The sequence below is a fragment of the Eubalaena glacialis genome, chromosome 12 (genome assembly GCF_028564815.1).
Source record: "Eubalaena glacialis isolate mEubGla1 chromosome 12, mEubGla1.1.hap2.+ XY, whole genome shotgun sequence".
NCBI lineage: Eukaryota > Metazoa > Chordata > Mammalia > Artiodactyla > Balaenidae > Eubalaena > Eubalaena glacialis.
In genome coordinates, this window is record NC_083727.1 from 35,434,302 (window position 1) to 35,456,746 (window position 22,445).

A 22,445-nucleotide genomic window follows, 5' to 3' on the forward strand; every position below is an offset into this window, starting at 1 on the left:
TCCTACTATGAGCAGGTTATTCTTAGTAAACTTTTTAACTCCCCATGAAATGTTTATCTGGAACCTGGAAGCAGGCAAAAATAATGTGACAGGGATTATGTAATGCTTTAATGACCACACAGACTTTAGACTTGAGGATAAGCCCTTATTATTTAAACTTTTATGTAGCTTATTTGCTGAATTAGGCTGCAGCACACCTTCATTGAAAACAAGTACATGGGTATCTCATTGGTTTTTTCCTTACCACAATAAGTATCATCCTTTCCCATGGGCTCTGATTTCCTCTAGCAGAAAGACATCACCATCACTATAGATATAAGCAGCAAGCTGCCATAGAATCACAAAGAACTAGAAGGCTGGTCTTCATATATGCCACTTCTACTTTATTTCAAGACAGAAGTTTGATACCTTTTCACAAATCTTTTGAGATTATATACATAAAATTTCTGCACATATTGTTCTGCCACATTCAGACACCAACTTCCAAAGGCACCGAAAAGTACATTTTGAAAAGGGGAGAGAGGTAGGCAAAGAGATGATTCTTGGCTGTAAAAAAGGAGTTAACTTTTCCAAATAAATGGAATGTAAAATTGGCCATTGTCATTGTGTGATATTAACACCAGCTCTTTTGGCAAGTTTGGAAATACTGGGCTCCCTTATAAAAGTTAAAAATGTCCTGGACCTGGAGTTGTTTACCCAGAGTAGGAGCTGCTCTAAAGTTACAGAGCTCTGGTTGGAAGAGATGGCTCGAAGGCCGCCTCCGAGAAACTGACGTCACAGTAGCCTCAGCTGCTGCTGTGACATGAGCGGAGCAGCTTTTTGATTTGTGAAATGGTGGAGGTTTCAAAGGGACTTGTCAGTATCTCTCTGTTGAATGGTTGGACTTATTTTGCATTCCCATTTTGTGCAAAGAAGCAAGATTCACCGTGCTGAGACTTTTCTCTTTAAAACAACCGGCTGTCCTCCCATTGCTAGATTGACCAGTGGTCGGACATCCATAGGATTTCTCCCCAGAGCAAAAAGGTATGTTTCTTTCTGGCAGTTTGAAAGCAAGTGACTAATTGTGGCAAAATATAGAGGGGCCGCTGTTGACGTATTTGAAACTGTAGATACTGTTTAAGTGGAGGGTGATTTCAACATCTGCCTGATTCAGTGTCTGTGCCTTGGCTTAAAAGCAGTGGGGCAGGGTGCGTAACGGATTTTACTAACTCCCAGGGAAGAGAAGGTCCAGCTGCTGTGAGTGGATTTCCTGACTCCGGACTGATGGTACCATCTGCTCTCTGAGACTGTGTTTTTGAAACACTGCTTCTCAGTACTTTGAACACCACTTTCCCTACCATAAGATTTCACTAAATTTATTTTTTAGAACACTATTTTCATTAGGATGAAGACTTTTTAACATTTGCAAAGTAAAGTTCACAACCATTGAAATTGCTGGTATTTGAAAATTGCAGTGAAAAATAAATCAGTGAAATTTCATCCAAGATCATGGTTTGCTTACTGCATGATAAGTGTTTCTGTGATTTGAGTTGAAGTGCATGCCATCCATAATGGGTTAATCTGCAATTAGGAGGGAACCTTACCACTACAGCTTCTACTGTTTAAACTGGTTAAGTTTAGGTGTTTGTTTATCCAAGCCAAATGCGTCTTTCAAAGCTTTTATGAGCTAAGAGAAGTAAAATCAGTGCTCCTGTATGTTGGATATTTTCTAGTTTGAATATATAACTGGAGAGAAAACAAGGAGAAGATAATAAAATGAAAAGGCAAAATTGATTTCTTCAGAATTGCACGTGGTAGTATCCCTTTGACCCTACTGGAACATGAGGAACGATGCTGAAATAGCAAGAAATAGCAATTTTTTAAAATTCCCTTTTGCTTTGTAACAAAATCAAGTCATAGTTTTCTTTGGAAAAATGCATTCGCCAGTGAACAGTAGGGGAGGAAAAAGGTCTTATAATCAGTTGAAATGATGCAAGTGATTCATAATAGCCTAGAGAAAGGGCTAGAGAATCTTGGAGGCAAATGGTGCATAACTTTGATGGTTATAGATGTGGGAATTCCTAATTCTTCAAAGTTAAGAGGAAGCAAAGCATCTCCAAGGCAAATGATGGTTCTAGAAATTGTGAGATTGACAGTACCTACTGTGTGTGGCATTCCTATTGGAATAAGTAACCTCCTACATTAAATGAAAATTTTTCAATTATGTGAAAAGCAGTATGTTTATAAAAAGGAAATCAGAGAGCAAGAAACAAACACTCTGAACAAAACTCTCAGAAGAGAGAAGTTGCAATCGAGTCAACTCCCCTAACGCTGTTTCATTTGTTTGGCTAAAGTCCAGTTTTCAGTGGGGGAGATGAAGGTTGAAATGGTAACGACCAAGGTGTAGTAAGAAGGGAGCACCCCTCAGACGAAGGAGTGTTACCATGACCTACTTGAGGCTAACATGGGAAATAGAAATGATTTTTTGTGAAACTCCTGCGTTACTCTTAAATTTTGCTTCCTAGTAGGGCCGGAAGGTTAGCAGAACTATTTTCCTCCCATCACCATACTTATGCAACCCACTCACAACCCTTCTACAATTCTGGCTTCTGGCCTTGGGGAGGGGGAAGTAGGTTAAAATGGATTATGTAATGCTCGCTTAGAGTTGTTGGGGGAAGAACGTGTGCGTGACTAAGCAATGCAGCGCCCCCTGTCCTTCTACATTTGCTCTAATCAAATTTTATTCTGAATGAAATTCTGGAGGGAGTGAAATGAAATGGAGAGTGAAGGGTGCAGATCGCAGAAATTCTTCCTTATCTCCCACAGAGATACCGATATCTGTGGGCGAAAACAAGTGACAACTAGGAACAAAGAGAACTTTTATATTTGCCTCAGCAGAAAGCACTGAAATTGAGTTTTTGAATCGGCTGAGCCATTTTACCCCATAACTTTTCATTACAGAACGTTATGTCCCTACAAAATTGCTCTATTAGTTGGATTTTTTTTTTTTAACATTTAGGGAGAATTATAACAAAAGCAGTTTCATATAAGATTTGTCTATTCAAATTTTTGCTAACAATAAAAAAATTTCCTAAATATTTAACCTGCCTTGTATTCTTAAAATACTTGAAAAATACTGAGGGCAAAGGAAAACTGTTAAAAATATGAGTTCACACAATTACACTTGCTTCTATGAATTTTCTAATTAAATCAAAATCAAAATCAGTTTTATTCTGGAGGAAGATAAATAAAAGGAAGGAGGGTAGGGGGAACACAAAACGGGAGGGAGACAAGGACAGAAGGAAGAAAGCAAGAAACAGGCATTTATTGAGCATCCATTATGATCCAAAACAGTGTTAGTCACTTTGATTAAGCATTCTCTTTCATGCACATTTAATTCTCCCAAAACTCTATGGACCCCACTTTATTTTTAGAGGAGAAAACAATATAGTCAGCCGTATTACATTTGACATTTATGACAAGACATAGATACTAGGAAGGCGAAATAAACCCTCCCACAGAAATTGGCACAGATATTGCCCTATAGGAATTTTCTTTCCAAGGCTTGTTTTTTATCCGTAACCATTACATTTTAAGGCACTAGATATTGCTCTGGTCCTGGAAAGGGGAAGCTCTGTAGATTGGCCCTTCTCCGTATTAAGTGATGAATTTGGCTCTTTGCAATTAAGTGCAGGATTCTGTCTGCTTCGGGAACATTACCTGGGTTCATGTATAGTCCTGTTACCAGGAGCAAGCCTGATTGAGGGTTTTCCTGGATGATCTTCTTCAGGTAGGTAAAAAAGAAAAGGGTCTGGTGCCCTTTCACCCTGACCTGGAAGCGGTTCAAGAAGAGTTAGAAATAAAAAGAAAAATTGGAGCCATTTGCTACATAATTGTAGGAGAAACTTCATGATGATTTCTGAACATTTACAGTGTTTAAAGACGGAATGAAACATGGAGTATCATAGCACCTCTTCTCCAGGTAGCTTGAAATTAGTCTGCTCTCTTTCCGTAACACCCTTGGTTAAATCTGCAACTACCTCTTGATGTCTTAAACCACTTCACTCTTCCTAAGAAGTTTCAATGTTAAATACCTGCTAGTCAGCAAGATAGTTTCAGCTCACAGTTAATTACATATAGTTTAAAGCAGTCTGCTGTCTCTGAAAATTAGCACTGTCTGCATTTCCTGCAAATAGTTATTAGATGAACCTAGAAATTAATAGGTAATCAAGATCAATAACAGATTCACCAAAACACAAAATTCTGTACATTCTTTACTCTCTTCATTTTGTTATGTCTCCATCGACAGATTTATTTTGGGGCGACTTGCATTTGCTGTGGCAGGTACTTGTGGTCACTGTCTCACAGGATTGGAGGGTAGCAAAAGGAAGGAAGGATGACAGAGAGGATGGAAAGTGAGATTAGAAAAAGGGCATGGCTGAGTGGATAAAATGAGACGTGATAGTGTTTTTAATGGCTAAATCTGAAATTACTTGTTTTTCTTGGCTGAATTAGTCATAGTTTTGTGAGTGCCAAAGAAATAGGTAAGAATGATCAAAGTATCTGTAGCAAAATTTTTGAGAGAAGAGTAACCATATAGATCCCAATATTATTAGGGTGTTTTTGAGGGTGGAGCCCTGCATATAGCACTGACATTTTAAAATCCTTATTAGTCTATTATAATTCATTAATAGATTGCAGCTCAAAAATACATGTTTGGAACAGTTTACCACTTGGATATGCATGTTCAGAGCAGTCTGACAAAAATCGAATGTCTTCAATGTTTATCTTATATTTGGGATATAAAATATGCGGCCGTCTTCTATGACTGCAGAATGGGGCTTGCTTCCTGGTTATGTGGGCTTCATTAGACAATGCCAGCACCCAGGCAGCTACTGAGTCTCGAGAACTTTGCTCAAAATTAGCATCAGCTGCCACCTGGTAAGTTAAGGCATTTTGGTCATGGCCAAATTAGCTTTTTTTTGGCCAACTCTTTAGCTTTTTAAAAACTAAAGAGTTAAGACTTCTTATAGGCGTGATTATCTTAGAAGGAGATTCAAACATTTTAAATGTGCTTTTCTACCCATTAAAAAATGTATCTGACTTTAGTAATAAAAATATTCTCAGTGGAAGTCAGCACAAGATTTTTTAAAGCAAAAAATAGGGGAAATTTTATATTTCTCAAACCAATTTGCAGTCCATATGTCATTTAATCTTCGTAATAACCCTGTGGATATCCTCCATTTTAATATAAATAAACTAAATCTCAGAAATTTTAGGTGATTTATAACAGAGTTACCAATCAGGTATTTTAAAGTGCATCTTCAGATCCTGAATACACATGCCCTAAATGCTAGAAATCTACTTATTTCAGTCACTCCTTAATATGATCAAGAATTTCCCTGCAAACTGATGAAAACATTTTTTTCATTTCTCTGTATTCAGTATCAGAACATAGGTTCTGACATATAGTCTATTAGAAGGAAAAAAGAGCATGGATAAGTTTTAACATATGGCTTTCAGGATAATTTTGCTGCTTTTACATTTTACTTGATGAAATAAAATAATGACTATTTTTTTATGCTTTAGTTTGGTTTCTTGCTGATACATCAGTCCCAGACTTACTACCAACATTGGGGTCTTATTGATACAGTAATCACGTTTGCCACAAGCTTGAACTCTGAGTGTAAAATTGAGATTGTAGCCCAATACCGTCTCAGGACTTTAAGTCACAGAAATGTATAATCTGGTTGCATCAGAACAGAAGGAGTAATTCTATTGCAGCAGAATCTACCACAGTTGTGTAGGTGTGACCAAACAGTTGAATTTCATACTTCCACTCTTAGATATTCATGAAAAATTCTATGTTTAGATTAGGTGGTTAGTTAAAGGAATGCTTATATCTCACACATGCATTTAACCATTCTATCCACTGTAATTTTACTGTCTGGTCTCAGAAAGGGGAAGAAAAAAAGTTTGGATGATACTTTTTTTCTTTGACTGTGTTAGTTTCTCCTTAGGCAGATATTTTTGTCATCTCTTCTTTTGAGTCCAATTTTCCTAAAGTTTGTTTATGTCAATGGCTCTTGACAAACTGATAAAATGTTTCCAGAAAGCACATGGATTTGGAACTCTCTCTTGTTATGTTTATATTAGGCTTTATTTTAAAGGCAAGTGAGACTGCTTCAAATAAAACAACTCCAAGCTTCCAAGAAACAGTTAAGAGAAGGCAGAGACGGGCAGAAACACCCCTTCACTAACACTCACACGGTTGCCATGGACCTACATAAGCAGTGGGAGAACACGGAGACTAACTGGCGCAAGGAAAAGATGGAATTACTGGACCAGTTTGACAATGAAAGAAAGGAATGGGAAAGTCAATGGAAGATCATGCAGAAGAAGATAGAAGAGGTACAAGTTGATTTGTTTTGAATGCACTGGAAACTTAAAACTCAGAATGAAAATTCTGTTGGTTTGTTTTGTATTGGAAACTATTTTTACTTTCCAATTCCACCTAAAAGATGCATGTCTCAGTGATATTTACTAGACCAAAAATAGCATAACCTAACCCAATGGTACCATAGAGACTATGCTTACTTTATAGCTTTGCATGCAAATTAGAACTTGAAAGTCTTTCTAAAGTGTATCAATTTATTATTTTCTGACTAGAGTGCCGTGGTATCAAAAGTGAGGTATGTATTTTGCATGAGTTTTCAAATTCCGGGCCCAGGATGAAAACAGAAGAAAAACATAATTAGTGGAACATATTTTAGTAAAATTATAATTGGGCATTAAAATACAGATCTTTTCTGAGATGACTTATGAATAATGTCTACTAAAGGCAGTTATGTATTAGATAATTCAGTATAATCAAAAAGAGTGTCATATATCAAAAAGAAAATGGAGGTCAACATGGTATTTATCCTGGCAAGGTGTGGCCCATTTACTGGCACATTTATTTGGAAAGAATTTATAAAAAATGACATGCCGAGACTCTGATACAAATAATAATTTTATTCCTTCACCCTGTTTGGCCCAGAATATTTCCTTTAAGTATCTACATTGATGTATATTCAAGCTTGTTCCAACTGAAAATTATTTATACTTATCTTGCTTTCTTGTAACATTCCCTGCTGTTGACTTATATGGTTTTGTGCACATTGCCAAGGCAGTTATTTTAACAGACTCCTTGGCCTTTATTCACAGACAGTCAAAGCTAGTGCTTTATGTGTTTATAGTGCAAATATTTTTCTTATTAACAACCCTATAATTGGTTATGAATAAAATACAAATTGGCATGCTAAAAGGAAAAATAAAAAAGAATAGCCATGTGACTATTCTAAAATAGAGCTGAGAAGGCAGGCATGTAGTAGACGATTACAGATTGAAAGGAGAATTTACTTCTCATCCTTCTATAGTTTGGAAAATGCGTTTTGCTTGCTCTCTTAACTTCTCCACCCAGAGACTCAGATTGGATCAACAGGGAGATGGCTAGGTCAAATCAAAATCCACAACTCCAATTCGAAACCTGAACTCATTGACTTCCAAAGGTTTGGAAGGTCCAGTTAGTAACAATCTCAGATAATTCTAGCATCCAAGCAAAATAATTAAGGGAGTCAGGATTAGTCTAGCCAGTTGTTTAAGCCATGTAGCTAAGATATTCTGCTGTCTGGTTAAATTTGTTATTGTCAAATAATTATTCTGACAGCTCTGTAGATTCCATCTATGGAAAATATTAGCCTTATCAATTAGCAAGCATTAAACATACTTTAAACATAGGTGATAGTCCATAAAAATACTGACAGAAGGGCTGGAATATTTTTTCTTTATCTTGGATAGTGGCTGTGGTGCTATTTATGTCATTCTGCCTGCAGTATACAACACCATACCTGGGAATATGTTTAGATAATGTGCTTACCCAAACTACCCACCCAGAGATGATACTGAATACTAGCATTGTGCTCCCCTTTTCATACTAATATAGTTGTCCCTCAGTATACATGGGAGATTGGTTCCAGGAGCCCCCGTGGATACCAAAATTCATGGATGCTCTCAAGTTCCTTATATAAAATGGCATAGTATGTATGTATTTTTTCCCACTCCCAGCTTTGTACCTGTAAGAATGTACCTTCTTAGAGGCTACAAAGCTGGGAGTAGAAAACAGGAGGAAATTGTCCTCACATGTCACAGAAAATCAAGACAATATTTTTAACTAAAATTAAAAATCAACACTTGGAAAAAATGTAACATGCCACAAGCATAATAGACTGTATTTCTTTCGTATTTATCACTAAGCTCTGTGTATTAAATCAGACACAACTTATTAAGCCATATATTAGAAAATAATACATTTCCCGGTGCATGCATATAACTTCTGTGATTCCAAGTAAAAATGTCATTAGTGAGAGGATCAGTGTTGGGTATTAAGATGCTAATGATTCTTTGTTCAGCGACTATCCACAATCATTGCATTTGCTATTACAAAACGAAGATGTATGTACTTGGATCTTTGAAACCTGGACTAATCCAGATAGATACCCTTAATAGAGTTAATAGATGCCTGGCCATTTTTTTTTATCACATTGCCATCTTTCCTGATTGTCTCCTTTGTTTGAATGATCAGATAACCATTGAAAAGAGCTGGGTACCAAGTAACACAGATTTCCTTTTACAAAATAAATGGTTTTCCATCAATAATATAATGATATTTGTTTATTCATACTTCACCTAAGTCCCCAAGAGAATTTAAGATGTCAAATAAAATTATATGTAAGGTAAAGTATTCCAAAACTAGAAGAGAAAGATGAGATGAAGACAAGAGGAAGGATCCTTTGTGAAATGCATGCAGCAAATCTATCTTACTAGTGAGTAACAAAAAATGATCAAATGCATATTTCTCAGTATTCAGAAAACAAAAGCAAACCTATTTCCCAGAAATAGCACTTTCGTCCCTGATTTTGCAACTAAAGCAATTTTCTTTCCACCCATGACTCCTCTAAAAGAGGACAGTGATACCAATAGCGTCCTTAGATTTAGCATGGTGTTTTGAGGGTTGCTTCTTATAATATCCCTCAAAGTCAGCCAAAATTATAATGGCCACAACTGTTCAGTACAGATAATTTTACAGGGGCCAAAACAGTTGATTCATGGCTGCAATTTGATGCTATCCTGACTTCATCCAACTACAGATTTATAAGTATTTAGGGCATAAATGCATGGCATATCCTTCAGGCATTAACTATGTTATAGTGCTTCACTCATCTGAGATTTGGGTAAATATTGGGCAGCAGTAAATCTGTTATTCTTTTTTTTTTTTTAACATCTTTACTGGAGTATAATTGCTTCACAATGGTATGTTAGTTTCTCCTGTATAACAAAGTGAATCAGCTATACATATACATATATCCCCATATCTCCTCCCTCTTGTATCTCCCTCCCACCCTCCCTATCCCACCCCTCTAGGTGGACACAAAGCACTGAGCTGATCTCCCTATGCTACGTGGCTGCTTCCCACTAACTATCTATTTTACATTTGGTGGTGTATACATGTCCATGCCACTCTATCACTTTGTCCCAGCTTACCGTTCCCCCTCCCTGTGTCCTCAAGTCCATTCTCTACGTCTGTGTCTTTATTCCGGTCCTGCCCCTAGGTTCTCCAGAACAATTTTTTTTTTGTTTTTTTTTTAGATTCCATATATATCTGTTAGCATACGGTATTTGTTTTTCTCTTTCTGACTTACTTCACTCTGTATGACAGTCTCTAGGTCCATCCACCTCACTACAAAAGACTCAATTTCATTTCTTTTTATGGCTGAGTAATATTCCATTGTATACATGTGCCACATCTTCTTTATCCATTCATCTGTCGATGGACACTTAGGTTGCTTCCATGTCCTGGCTATTGTAAATAGAGCTGCAATGAACATTGTGGGGCATGACTCTTTTTGAATTATGGTTTTCTCAGGGTATATGCGCAGTAGTGGGATTGCTGGGTCGTATGATACTTCTATTTTTAGTTTTTTAAGGAGACTCCATACTGTTCTCCATAGTGGCTGAATTAATTTACATTCCCACCAACAGTGCAAGAGGGTTCCCTTTTCCCCACACCCTCTTCAGCATTTATTGTTTGTAGATTTTTTTGATGATGGCCATTCTGACTGGTGTGAGGTGATAACCTCATTGTAGTTTTGATTTGCATTTCTCTAATGATTAGTGATGTTGAACATCCTTTCATGTGTTTGTTGGCAATCTGTATATCTTCTTTGGAGAAATGTCTATTTAGGTCTTCTGCCCATTTTTGGATTGGGTTGTTTGTTTCTTTGATATTGAGCTGCATGAGCTGCTTGTATATTTTGGAGGTTAATCCTTTGTCAGCTGCTTTGTTTGCAAATATTTTCTCCTTTTCTGAGGGTTGTCTTTTCATCTTGTTTATGTTTCCCTTTGCTGTGCAAAAGCTTTTGAGTTTCATTAGGTCCCATTTGTTTATTTTTGTTTTTATTTCCATTTCTCTAGGAGGTGGGTCAAAAAGGATCTTGCTGTGATTTATGTCATAGAGTGTTCTGCGTATGTTTTCCTCTAAGAGTTTGATAGTGTCTGGCCTTACATTTAGGTCTTTAATCCATTTTGAGTTTATTTTGGTATACAGTGTTAGGGAGTGTTCTAATTTCATTCTTTTACATGTAGCTGTCCAGTTTTCCCAGCACCACTTATGGAAGAGGCTGTCTTTTCTCCATTGTATATTCTTGCCTCCTTTATCAAACATAACGTGACTATATGTGCGTGGGTTTACCTCTGGGCTTTCTATCCTGTTCCGTTGATCTATGTTTCTGTTTTTGTGCCAGTGCCATACTGTCTTGATTACTGTAGCTTTGTAGTATAGTGTGAAGTCCAGGAGCCTGATTCCTCCAGCTCCATTTTTCTTTCTCAAGATTGCTTTGGCTATTCGGGGTCTTTTGTGTTTCCATACAAATTGTGAAATTTTTTGTTCTAGTTCTGTGAAAAATACCTTTGGTAGTTTGATTGCATTGAATCTGTAGATTGCTTTGGGTAGTATAGTCATTTTCACAACGTTGATTGTTCCAATCCAAGTACATGGTATATCTCTCCATCTGTTTGCATCATCTTTAATTTCTTTCATCAGTGTCTTATAGTTTTCTGCATACAAGTCTTTTGTCTCCTTAGGTAGGTTTACTTCTAGGTATTTTATTCTTTTTGTTGCAATGGTAAATGGGAGTGTTTCCTTAATTTCTCTTTCAGATTTTTCATCATTAGTGTATAGGAATGCAAGAGATTTCTGTGCATTAATTTTGTATCCTGCTACACTACCAAATTCATTGATTAGCTCTGGTAGTTTTCTGGTAGCATCTTTAGGACTCCCTATGTATAGTATCATGTCATCTGCAAACAGTGACAGTTTTACTCTTCTTTTCTGATTTGGATTCCTTTTGTTTTTTTTTCTTCTCTGATTGCTGTGGCTAAAAGTTCCAAAACTATGTTGAATAATAGTAGTGAGAGTGGGCAACCTTGTTTTGTTCCTGATCTTAGTGGAAATGGTTTCAGTTTTTCACCATTGAGAACAATGTTGGCTGTGGGTTTGTCATATATGGCCTTTATTATGTTGAGGTGAGTTCCCTCTATGCCTACTTTCTGGAGGGTTTTTATCATAAATGGGTGATGAATTTTGTCAAAAGCTTTTTCTACATCTATTGAGATGATCATATGGTTTTTATTCTTCAGTTTGTTAATATGGTGTATCACATTGATTGATTTGTGTATATTGAAGAATCCTTGCATTCCTCGGATAAACCCCACTTGATCATGGTGTATGTTCCTTTTAATGTGCTGTTGGATTCTGTTTGCTAGTATTTTGTTGAGGATTTTTGCATCTATGTTCATCAGTGATATTGACCTGTAGTTTTCTTTCTTTGTGACATCTTTGTCTGGTTTTGGTATCAGGGTGATGGTGGCCTCGTAGAATGAGTTTGGGAGTGTTCCTCCTTCTGCTATATTTTGGAAGAGTTTGAGAAGGATAGGTGCTAGCTCTTCTCTAGATGTTTGATAGAATTCACCTGTGAAGCCATCTGATCCTGGGCTTTTGTTTGTTGGAAGATTTTTAATCACAGTTTCAATTTCAGTGCTTGTGATTGGTCTGTTTATATTTTCTATTTCTTCCTGGTTCAGTCTTGGAAGGTTGTGCTTTTCTAAGAATTTGTCCATTTCTTCCAGGTTGTCCATTTGATTGGCATATAGTTGCTTGTAGTAATCTCTCATGATCCTTCGTATTTCTGCAGTGTCAGTTGTTACTTCTCCTTTTTCATTTCTAATTCTATTGATTTGAGTCTTCCCCTTTTTTTCTTGATGAGCCTGGCTAATGGTTTATCATTTTTGTTTATCTTCTCAAAGAACCAGCTTTTAGTTTTATTGATCTTTTCTATCATTTCCTTCATTTCTTTTTCATCTATTTCTGATCTGATCTTTATGATTTCTTTCCTTCTGCTAATTTTGGGGTTTTTTGGTTCTTCTTTCTCTAATTGCTTTAGGTGTAAGGTTAGGTTTTTTATTTGAGATTTCTCTTGTTTCTTGAGGTAGGATTGTATTGCTACAAATTTCATCGTGTTTTCATTGTCGTTTGTTTCTAGGTATTTTTAAATTTTCTCTTTGATTTCTTCAGTGATCTCTTGGTTATTTAGTAGTGTATTGTTTAGCCTCCCTGTGTTTGTATTTTTTACAGATTTTTTCCTGTAATTGATATCTAGGCTCATAGCGTTGTTGTCAGAAAAGATACTTGATACGATTTCAATTTTCTTAAATTTACCAAGGCTTGATTTGTGACCCAAGATATGATCTATCCTGGACAATGTTCCTTGAGCACTTAAGAAGAAAGTGTATTCTGTTGTTTTTGGATGGAATGTCCTATAAATATCAATTAAGTCCATCTTGTTTAATGTATCATTTAAAGCTTGTGTTTCCTTATTTATTTTCATTTTGGATGATCTGTCCATTGGTGAAAGTGGGGTGTTAAAGTCCCCTTCTATGATTATGTTACTGTCGATTTCCCCTTTTATGGCTGTTAACATTTGCCTTATGTACTGAGGTGCTTCTATTTTGGGTGCATAAATATTTACAATTGCTATATCTTCTTCTTGGATTGATCCTTTGATCATTATGTAGTGTCCTTCTTTGTCTCTTGTAATAGTCTTTATTTTAAAGTCTATTTTGTCTGATATGAGAATTGCCACTCTAGCTATCTTTTGATTTCCATTTACATGGAATATCTTTTTCCATCCCCTCACTTTCAGTCTGTATGTGTCCCCAGGTGTAAAGTGAGTCTTTTGTAAACAGCATATATACGGGTCTTGTTTTTGTATCCATTCAGCCAGTCTATGTCTTTTGGTTGGAGCATTTAATCCATTTACATTTAAGGTAGTTATCGATATGTATGTTCCTATTACCATTTTCTTAATTGTTTTGAGTTTGTTATTGTAGGTCTTTTCCTTCTCTTGTGTTTCCTGCCTAAAGAAGTTCCTTTAGCATTTGTTGTAAAGCTGGTTTGGTGGTGCTGAATTCTCTTAGCTTTTGCTTGTCTGTAGAGGTTTTAATTTCTCCATGGAACCTGAATAACATCCTTGCTGGGTAATCTTGGTTGTAGGTTTTTCCCTTTCATCACTTTAAATATGTCCTTCCACTCCCTTCTGGCTTGCAGAGTTTCTGCTGAAAGATTACCTGTTAACCTTATGGGGATTCCCTTGTATGCTATTTGTTGTTTTTCCCTTGCTGCTTTTAATATTTTTTCTTTGTATTTAATTTTTTTGATAGTTTGATTAATATGTGTCTTGGCATGTTTCTCCCTGGATTTATCCTGTATGGGACCCTCTGCCCTTCCTGGACTTGACTGACTATTTCCTTTCCTATATTAGGGAAGGAATATAGGAAATAATCTTTTCAAATATTTTCTCAGTCCCTTTCTTTTTCTCTTCTTCTTCTGGGACCCCTACAATTCTTATGTTGGTGTGTTTAGTGTTGTCTCAGAGGTCTCTGAGACTGTCCTCAATTCTTTTCATTCTTTTTTCTTTATTCTGCCCTGCGGTAGTTATCTCCACTATTTTACCTTCCAGGTCACTTATCCGTTCTTCTGCCTCAGTTATGCTGCTATTGGTTCCTTATAGAGAATTTTAAATTTCATTTATTGTGTTGTTCATCATTGTTTGTTTGCTCTTCTAGGTCCTTGTTAAACGTTTCTTGTATTTTCTCCATTCTATTTCCAAGATTTTGGATCATCTTTACTATCATTACTCTGAATTCTTTTTCAGGTAGACTGCCTATTTCCTCTTCACTTGTTTGTTGTGGTGGGTTTTTACCTTGCTCCTTCATCTGCTGTGTATTTCTCTGTCTTCTCATTTTGCTTAATTTACTGTGTTTGAGGTCTCCTTTTCACAGGCTGCAAGTTCGTAGTTCGCGTTGTGTATGGTGTCTGCCCCCAGTGGGTAAGTTTGGTTCAGTGGGTTGTGTAGGCTTCCTGGTGGAGGCGACTGGTGCCTGTGTTTTGGTGGATGATGCTGGATCTTGTCTTTCTGGTGGGCAGAACCACATCCGGTGGTGTGTTTTGGGGTGTCTGTGAACTTAGTATGATTTTAGGCAGCCTCTCTGCTAATGGGTGGGGTTGTGTTCCTGTCTTGCTAGTTGTTTGGAATGGAGTGTCCAGCACAGTAGCTTGCTGGTTGTTGAGTGGAGCTGGGTCTTAGTGTTGAGATGGAGATCTCTGGGAGAGCTTTCGCTGTTTGATATTTTGTGGAGCCGGGAGGTCTCTGGTGGACCAATGCCCTGAACTCAGCTCTCCCACCTCAGAGGTTCAGGCCTGACACCTGGCCAGAGCACCAAGACCCTGTAAGCCACTCGGCTGCTAGTGCTGGAGTGTCTCCTGCAGAGGCGGGGGCGGCTGGGGCTCACGGCCGGGGTAAGGATCTGGAAGCAGAAGTTCTCTGTTATTCTTTGAATAATAGATGTAGTGCAGATATAGGTTGCGACTGTAAAATGTAGAGTCATTTGCTTTAATAGTTCTCTGACTGTCTTTGGAATTTGACAAGCTTTCCCAGAACACAAGCCTGAAGAGAAAGCCAGTAATAGCCTGCAGGTTAAACTGAACTCTCAAGAACTAATTTGGGGCCCACTTTAGCATAGACTAATAGATGATCAACGCCTTAGAGTTCTATTGTATTACCTAGGACAGGGTCACATTTGTTTTAATTAGGACAGGAAACATTTTTTGAATGTATGTAGCCTTGGAAGTAAGAAAAAAAAAAAAGTCTCAGAATTACCTATCCCTCACCAATGTAACTTCCAAAAGTAACATATTTTGATTGCGAAATGTCTACTTAGGGACAGAATTAGCTGAGGTACTATATGAGATTGTCAACTATTTAGACAGTTAAATGTTGGCATGTAGGATCATATATTTTTAAAATATGACCTTAATGTTAGTTAAACTCTTGCTTCTCTCTGAAAGCAGTTAGAGAGCATTGCCAGTAATTGATTCGAGTCATTCCAATTTTGTTAACAGTGCTTCTGTACCATCATGTTATCTATATAGAAACACAGGTTTGTTTCATTTTTGTATGGGTTGATTTCTACTCAGAAGAATAGAAATTACCATCCATGCTTTTACCTACTAAAAGTAGTCTTTATGGTTCCTCAAAGTTGTTCCAGCTAATCCAGACTTTAGAAGTGTTATTTGGAAGCATAAGCATTAATACCGTGGGGTTGTATATAGTAATATGGCAAAGAGAACTCAGAACAGTATGCATAGTATCAAAAATATTGAGAGAGTGGATTAGGGGGAAATTTTTGTCTTTGTTTTCCTTACAGCTCTGCCATGAAGTAAAGCTTCGGAGGAAAATCAACATGAGTGAACGTGCGATCATTGATCTTGATCGTGAAAAGGCCATTCAAGACAAAATGATGGAATCTTCTCCAAATTATCCCAATTTAAGACAATGTGAATTTACAGGGATGAATCACAGGGATGGTCTCGGAAAAAAAGGTAAAACAGAGCAGAGCTTACTCAGTGAAAGAAATCAAATGCGTAAGGAACAAAAAACAATCAAAAAATCAAAAGTAGGGTTAATGGATTCTATGGCCACAGACAACCAAAAGGAATGTGAGACCCCGCCTGACCTGAGGACTTCTGAGGAAGAGAACAAGAGCTGCTCTGGCGCCCTCAACACAGTAAGTAAGCCAGGATTGGCCTAGGACTGTTTCTAAAGACATATTTACATTTCAAAGTGCTTACATGCTATTGTTTATATGTATAAAGGCTCTTGAAGAACTTGCCAAAGTTAGTGAAGAATTATGCAGCTTTCAAGAGGAAATTCGAAAGCGTTCTAACCACAGAAGGTAGGCTGGTACATCTATGATGATTTTTATGTTGGAAAATCAAAAAGAATGTTGTTTTTAGTTAATGAATCCAAACTTCCTTTAGCATCTAACACTTTGTTAGTGAGAATTAATAATGCTGTTAAAATATGTTATCTTAGGAGATAAAAACTTAAATTGTATGTTTCTCTGTTCACTAATTCTTAAAGCAAATCTTCTATTTCTCTTTGTAGTTTGACTCTTAGGCGCACTTTACTTTTTTGGTGTTTAGTGAAGTTATACTAACCATAATAAATAATAAATTAACAAGTAAACTCCAATGGAGTTCTTTTTTATTTTGAGTATTTGGCCAGTGGAAGAGTATACTGGGTTAATCTAGTTAAATACATCTTTAAACTATGTCAAGTTTAACAATGTGGTGTTTTAATTATATAATGATGTTCTACTGAAACATTTTGAGCCATTTATTTTTCTACATTTATTATATATATAATGGAAGCATTCATAATTTTCAGAATAACATATTGTAAATATGTACACACGTACATATTTATACAGTGCTGTAAAACATGCTCTTTCAGTTCAGAAGCACCCTTATAACCATAAGGGTAAGTTTTAGCCAAATTGAAAAATAAATTGGAATTCTCTACAAGTTAAGTAAAGATGGATTGTTCTAGGATCACTATTTATCTCCTAGTGGGGCAGTATACTTCTCTTAGAAGCTATAGGAATGTGGACCCTTATTTTTCTTTAGCTTTTTGGAAGCTCAGAGAGAATTTTTGTACTGACTTACAACAGATTTTCTTACCCAGCCATGTTTTTTACATAATTTTGCCTTCCACTTTTCCATTTAGCTTTTGTCTACTACTCTCTGCTAATGGGTATTTGTCTGCAGTTTATTGTAAGCTATCTCGTAATATAAGTTGAAGAGATATAAATATGATTTATATGTATCAATATGATTAATTAATGTTAATTTGTGAACCCACATTCTTGCTATATTTAGGTTTTTATTTCAATAATTCTTACTTGCCAATTTTTTTTTACAAACCACACCTGGTATAAAGTTCTCACTGCCACTTATGGCCTTTCAAGAAAAGCTCAAAATCCTTAGTATGTAATTCAAAGTCATTACAGTTTGACCTAATATTTCTCTTTTATTTGCCGTCATCCTTCCCACTTTTTTATATTCCATCCGCACCAAAGTACTCACTGTTCCTTGAATAGCCACACTATTTGTACTGCAGCTCTCTTTTGCTTATATGTCCTTTACTCATAAAAAAAAAAAAAAAAGATGATCACTTTTCTTTCATGCCCAAATAACACCTTCCATTTGGTATTGCTCATGTCTGTTTGCGCTTTGATTCAGATTTTTCAAATTCAAGGGGAGGCGTTTGAGCTCAGAAGATGTTATAAATAGGAATTCAGTAGGCAAAGCGGATATAAGGAAATAGCAAGAGAAAACCTATAGAAATGGGAACGCCAATAGCAGGCACCCAAGAGACTACACACAGTCGAGTCTGAGTGTAGGTGAAGTTTTAGGTAATAGAAAAAAATGAGAGCCACAGTTAAAAAGGTAGTTTGGGTCAGACTATGTATATAGAGTTGAATACAACACTGAGAGGTGGCCTTTATCCTGCAGTAAAAGGGACTTGAAGTTTTGTACTGTGGAATTTATATAAAAATAATGTTTAAGGAAGTTGTGACTCATTTTCCTTTAACAGAATCCATTGCTTTAGCCCCAGTGTCTTTTAAGAGCTTATCATAAATAAAGTCATCACTAATATACCATGTTTTATAATTGTCTAGGATGAAGTCAGATTCTTTTCTCCAGGAAACACCAGTTGTAATTAATATGCCTTATGGAGATCACATGATCAACAACAACCAGTGCATTACTTCAACCAATTTAGAAAAAGAGAAAAAGAAAAATAGAAAGAATCTGAGCTGTACTGATGTTTTCCAAAACAATTCTAAGAAAAAAGGTGGAATTGATAAATCTGATCTGCAAAGAAGTGAAACCCCACCAGTTCCTCCTCCAAGAAGTACATCTCGAAATTTTCCCAGCTCATGTTCTGCACAAGCCCATGAAAGTTTGAAGGAAAGTTCAGACCACAATGGCTGGGTGGCCCAAGAAGGTCAAGGCGAAAAGAACTGCAACCCTCATTTCCTCTGGAGGCACGACGAGATGCCTATGCTGTGTCTAAATGAAGGGAAGACTTTGAAAGATGGTATCACATTTTCTTCTTTGGCACCAGAAACCAAAATAGATAAAAAGCCTTCATGTAATGAAAATGTTGGACTTACCATGTGGTCATGTGACACTGGAATTGTTGCAAAAAATAGCCCCTCTACACCATGGTTTCAGAAAACCTGCTCTATTCCCAATAAGCCAGAATATGAAAAGGTGATTCCAGATCACCCTGCTAAATCTCATCCTGATCTTCACATAAGCAATGTCTGTAGCTCCTTGGTGACACAGAGCAGTGGCCCACTGAGAAGTTTCAGTTGTGGCTTTGAAAGGACTACTAAGAATGAAAAGCTGGCAGCAAAGACTGATGAATTTAACAGAATCGTATTTAGAACAAATAGAAATTGTCATGCAGTACAGCAAAGTCCAAGCTACTCAGAACCATCTGAAGATCTTCAGCCCTGTGATACTTTAATTTCTTGCACAGGTAACATCTCAGAAAGTGACAGTGTTTCTGACATTCTGAAAACCAGTGCCCCCATACCTGTGCCCAGGGAAAATGTGCATGATAATTCCACCAAAAAACCCACAACAGGCCTATTCAGACAAATGCAGGAACACATAAGCCCTAGCAGTTACCGGAATATGCTCCACGAGCATGACTGGAGACCAAGTAATTTGTCTGGCCGACCAAGGTCAGCTGATCCCAGGTCAAATTATGGTGTGGTGGAAAAGCTGCTGAAAACCTATGAGACGTCTGCGGGGTCCGCATTGCAAAATTCTAAATGCTTCCAGGCTAATTGGACCAAGTGTAATTTTGATGTCAGTGGTGGAGCCACATTAAGTCAGCATTTAAAAAAGTTCCAAATAGAACAAGAGCTTCAGCAAAAGCCAGCTATGTGTGGAGCACAGCAAGTGAAGCAAGGAGCAGATCGGAAAGAGGTAACTGAGGTGAGAAAGAAATTTAACGTATTTTGGTAGAACTGCATCCATATTTAACAATGGCTCAGAGTTCAGTCAGTTGCCCATTCATATAAATAGAATGTAGGCACATGTTTTGACATCTTCTTAGTTCCTTGACCCTTCACTTGTGAATAAATATAAACCTTAGAATTGTAACTCAACATGAACTTTTAAAAGCATAGTTTTTAAATCTGGGTTTAGCACATTATAACTTTTATTTAAATTCTGAAATGGCACAACACAATGTAATAAATTAAATTCTTAAGAACCTCAAAAAGATCAAATGTTTGTTGTGTTTCTTTCTTGAAAAAATATTCTGAATGTGCATCTGTTCATTTATAGAATCTTATCCTGTTAAAGTGTTTATATTTTTAAAAGTATATGGGAAGTATTTATAAATAACTCGCACTTTTCGGTTATTAGCTATGGTTGGTTCAGTCATTCCCAGAATTTGATTCATGTTCTTCCTCAGGGGATTAGTCACATGAATATGAGTTTGGGTGAAAAAAAAATCATTTAAAATAGTGCCTTATGCAGTTCTCTTATTGTGGAGCTAAAAAGCAGTATATGAAAATAAAAATAATAGTATAACGTAAAAAAATTTAAGGTCATTATTATTTGTATAAATTCTTTGTGTGGAAATTGCCTGCCCTCGAAAAAAATGGGTATTTAAATAAACTGTTACCCTTTCTTTATTCCAGTTTGCTTGCAAAAGAGTATAATCTTAGAGGATAAAAAGAGGTTGAAGAGATTTGTATTTACAATGAAGAGCTATCCATCAGCACCTTTTATGTATAATTTATAAAAAGTTACAAGGTGACATATTGTTATAATTAGCCAATGCCTTGAAAATCCTGGTTTTACATAGTGCAATGTATATGCACCATTGTTTTAAACGAGGCAGGTTGCCTCCTTCTGGTGTAAGAAATTATTTTTATGAGGCTTTCAAGCCCTACAATAGTATCAGTTTACATGTCGTTTATCAGAAACTTTGCCTGTTTGCCCAAAGCACAAATAATTATCCTGCTTTTCTATTTCTGTTTTTTTTAGTTGAGCCGATAAATACCTGTAAGGTCCTGTGGCTTCAGATGGGAAATGAAAGCACATATACAATAATCAGCCAAAATTCTCATGAACAAATATTACTAAATATCTCCCATTTTTGTACTGATTGGAGGTTTGGGAAGGGTCCTCTGCTGTCGATCGTTAAGAGTAGTTCCCCATCCCTCCCCCCCAGGAACAGGTTTAAAAAATAAGACTCCAAGGAGAGAAAAAGCAAATGCAGGTTACTCTCATAGAAATAAAGGCTGCCCTTACTGCCTGTCTCAGGTGAAAGAGCACAGGCTTTGTTAAGAAGGTCAATAAGAATCAAAGGTACAAAATGTGTCATGAAAGCTTTTTAACTGTTTCTTAATGGCAAGAGTCCTAGAATGCTTTTCTTCCATTAAAATAAAAAGAAAGAGAAGTAGGAAGAAATGAAAGAAAGCGAAGGGAAGAGAAGGGAAAGGTTTTCAGTCTTCGGAAGACACCCAAGATAGAACGCAACTCCTTCTTAGCAAATAGAATGAAGTTATATTTTAAAGTATTTTAATGATAATTTTGCAACTTTGTAGAGATAGTAACAGTGGTTCTTAGTGGAAAAGAAAAGATAGCATCAGACAAATCATTTGGTGGTTTGTGTGCCTTTTGCTTATGATCTCTAAAAGTGTCAATAACTTGACATAAAATAACTGGACATAAATTAATTCTTCTTTAAATTATTATCTTTAAAAAAAAAAACACTAAAATATCCTAACACTCCACTAAGAAAAATCTTTAGTTCTATCATATCAATTTTATCTAACATGAACTTTTGAGTTCTAACATAACATTAACTCATAGTTAGTTCTAAAAAGAAATCAGTTGTATTAAAACTTGTCAGTGTGGAGATCTACAAGATTATCAAATGCCATATTCATATTAAAAGTGAATTGTTTTGATTAAAACATTCAAGATCACGAATAGCTTCTTAAATTTTCAAAGCTTTTTCTTGCTTATAAACGTGGTAATACAATACATTAATCCTATAGTTGGGATCCATAATATATTAAGCTTATTGTTTGTGCCTGAATAGTGAGATGAATGTCTTCATTTGTGTCTTAAGGACTCCATGGCAGTGAAATCCTCACATGGAAAAGGATTTTCCCGACCTGCTAGACCAGCAAATCGCCGTCTCCCGTCCAGGTGGGCATCCAGATCTCCATCGGCACCCCCTGCCTTGCGGAGAACTGTCCACAACTTTCCCATTTCTCTGCAATCAGAAGCATCGATGGTCTGAGTCTCTGGCCTGGATTGCTAGATTACAAAAGTCCCAATTGCCAAACAGAGTATTCTGAGTGTTTACAACCAATTCTGTCTCTTCTATATCTTTCAAGATTACTGGGACAATTGAAATCTTAACTTCCCATCAGTCTTCAGTGTTTTTAATCTGTGGAACAATTATCTTCCTGTATTTTGATTTTTTAGATCAGAATTTTTTAATGCCATCCTCATTAATTTGCCAATATGATTTAAGTTGAAACAATGTACTATATTGTATATTCCAACTTTCTTGCAAGTGGCAGAAAGCAAGGTTATTTGCATGGCCGTGTGTTTTGTAGGTGCATGTGTTGATATAGGAAGTATCAGTATGTATTTAGATAAGAAAAACTTATGTGCTAGTGTTGACTTTGAAATTATAACATGTATACCTATATATTCTTTGTGTTTATTTAAAATTTTTAAAAATATACAGTATTATTTATATTTTTTTATACCTTTTAATAGGTATCCACTTAAGGCTCTTGAGGTACCTATATTAACTAACCACTTCCTTGGTCCCAACTACATACAAAACTAATTATACATATATCTAACGTTAGTAGATTTCTACAGACAACTCATAGTTCCTTAACCCATATAAAGA

General features: G+C 36.4%; 1 protein-coding gene across 1 annotated transcript; it reads left to right on the forward strand.

Annotated features, from left to right (window-relative positions):
• The first annotated feature begins 978 nt into the window (after nucleotides 1-978).
• On the forward strand, nucleotides 979-22,019 carry KIAA0408 (KIAA0408 ortholog). The gene is made up of 6 exons (XM_061206942.1): nucleotides 979-1,023; nucleotides 6,136-6,390; nucleotides 15,841-16,200; nucleotides 16,289-16,368; nucleotides 18,157-19,489; nucleotides 21,645-22,019. Exons 2-6 carry the CDS (start codon nucleotides 6,256-6,258, stop codon nucleotides 21,816-21,818), a joined length of 2,082 nt encoding a protein of 693 aa, XP_061062925.1. The 5' UTR covers nucleotides 979-1,023; nucleotides 6,136-6,255; the 3' UTR covers nucleotides 21,819-22,019.
• Nucleotides 22,020-22,445: the final 426 nt, after the last annotated feature.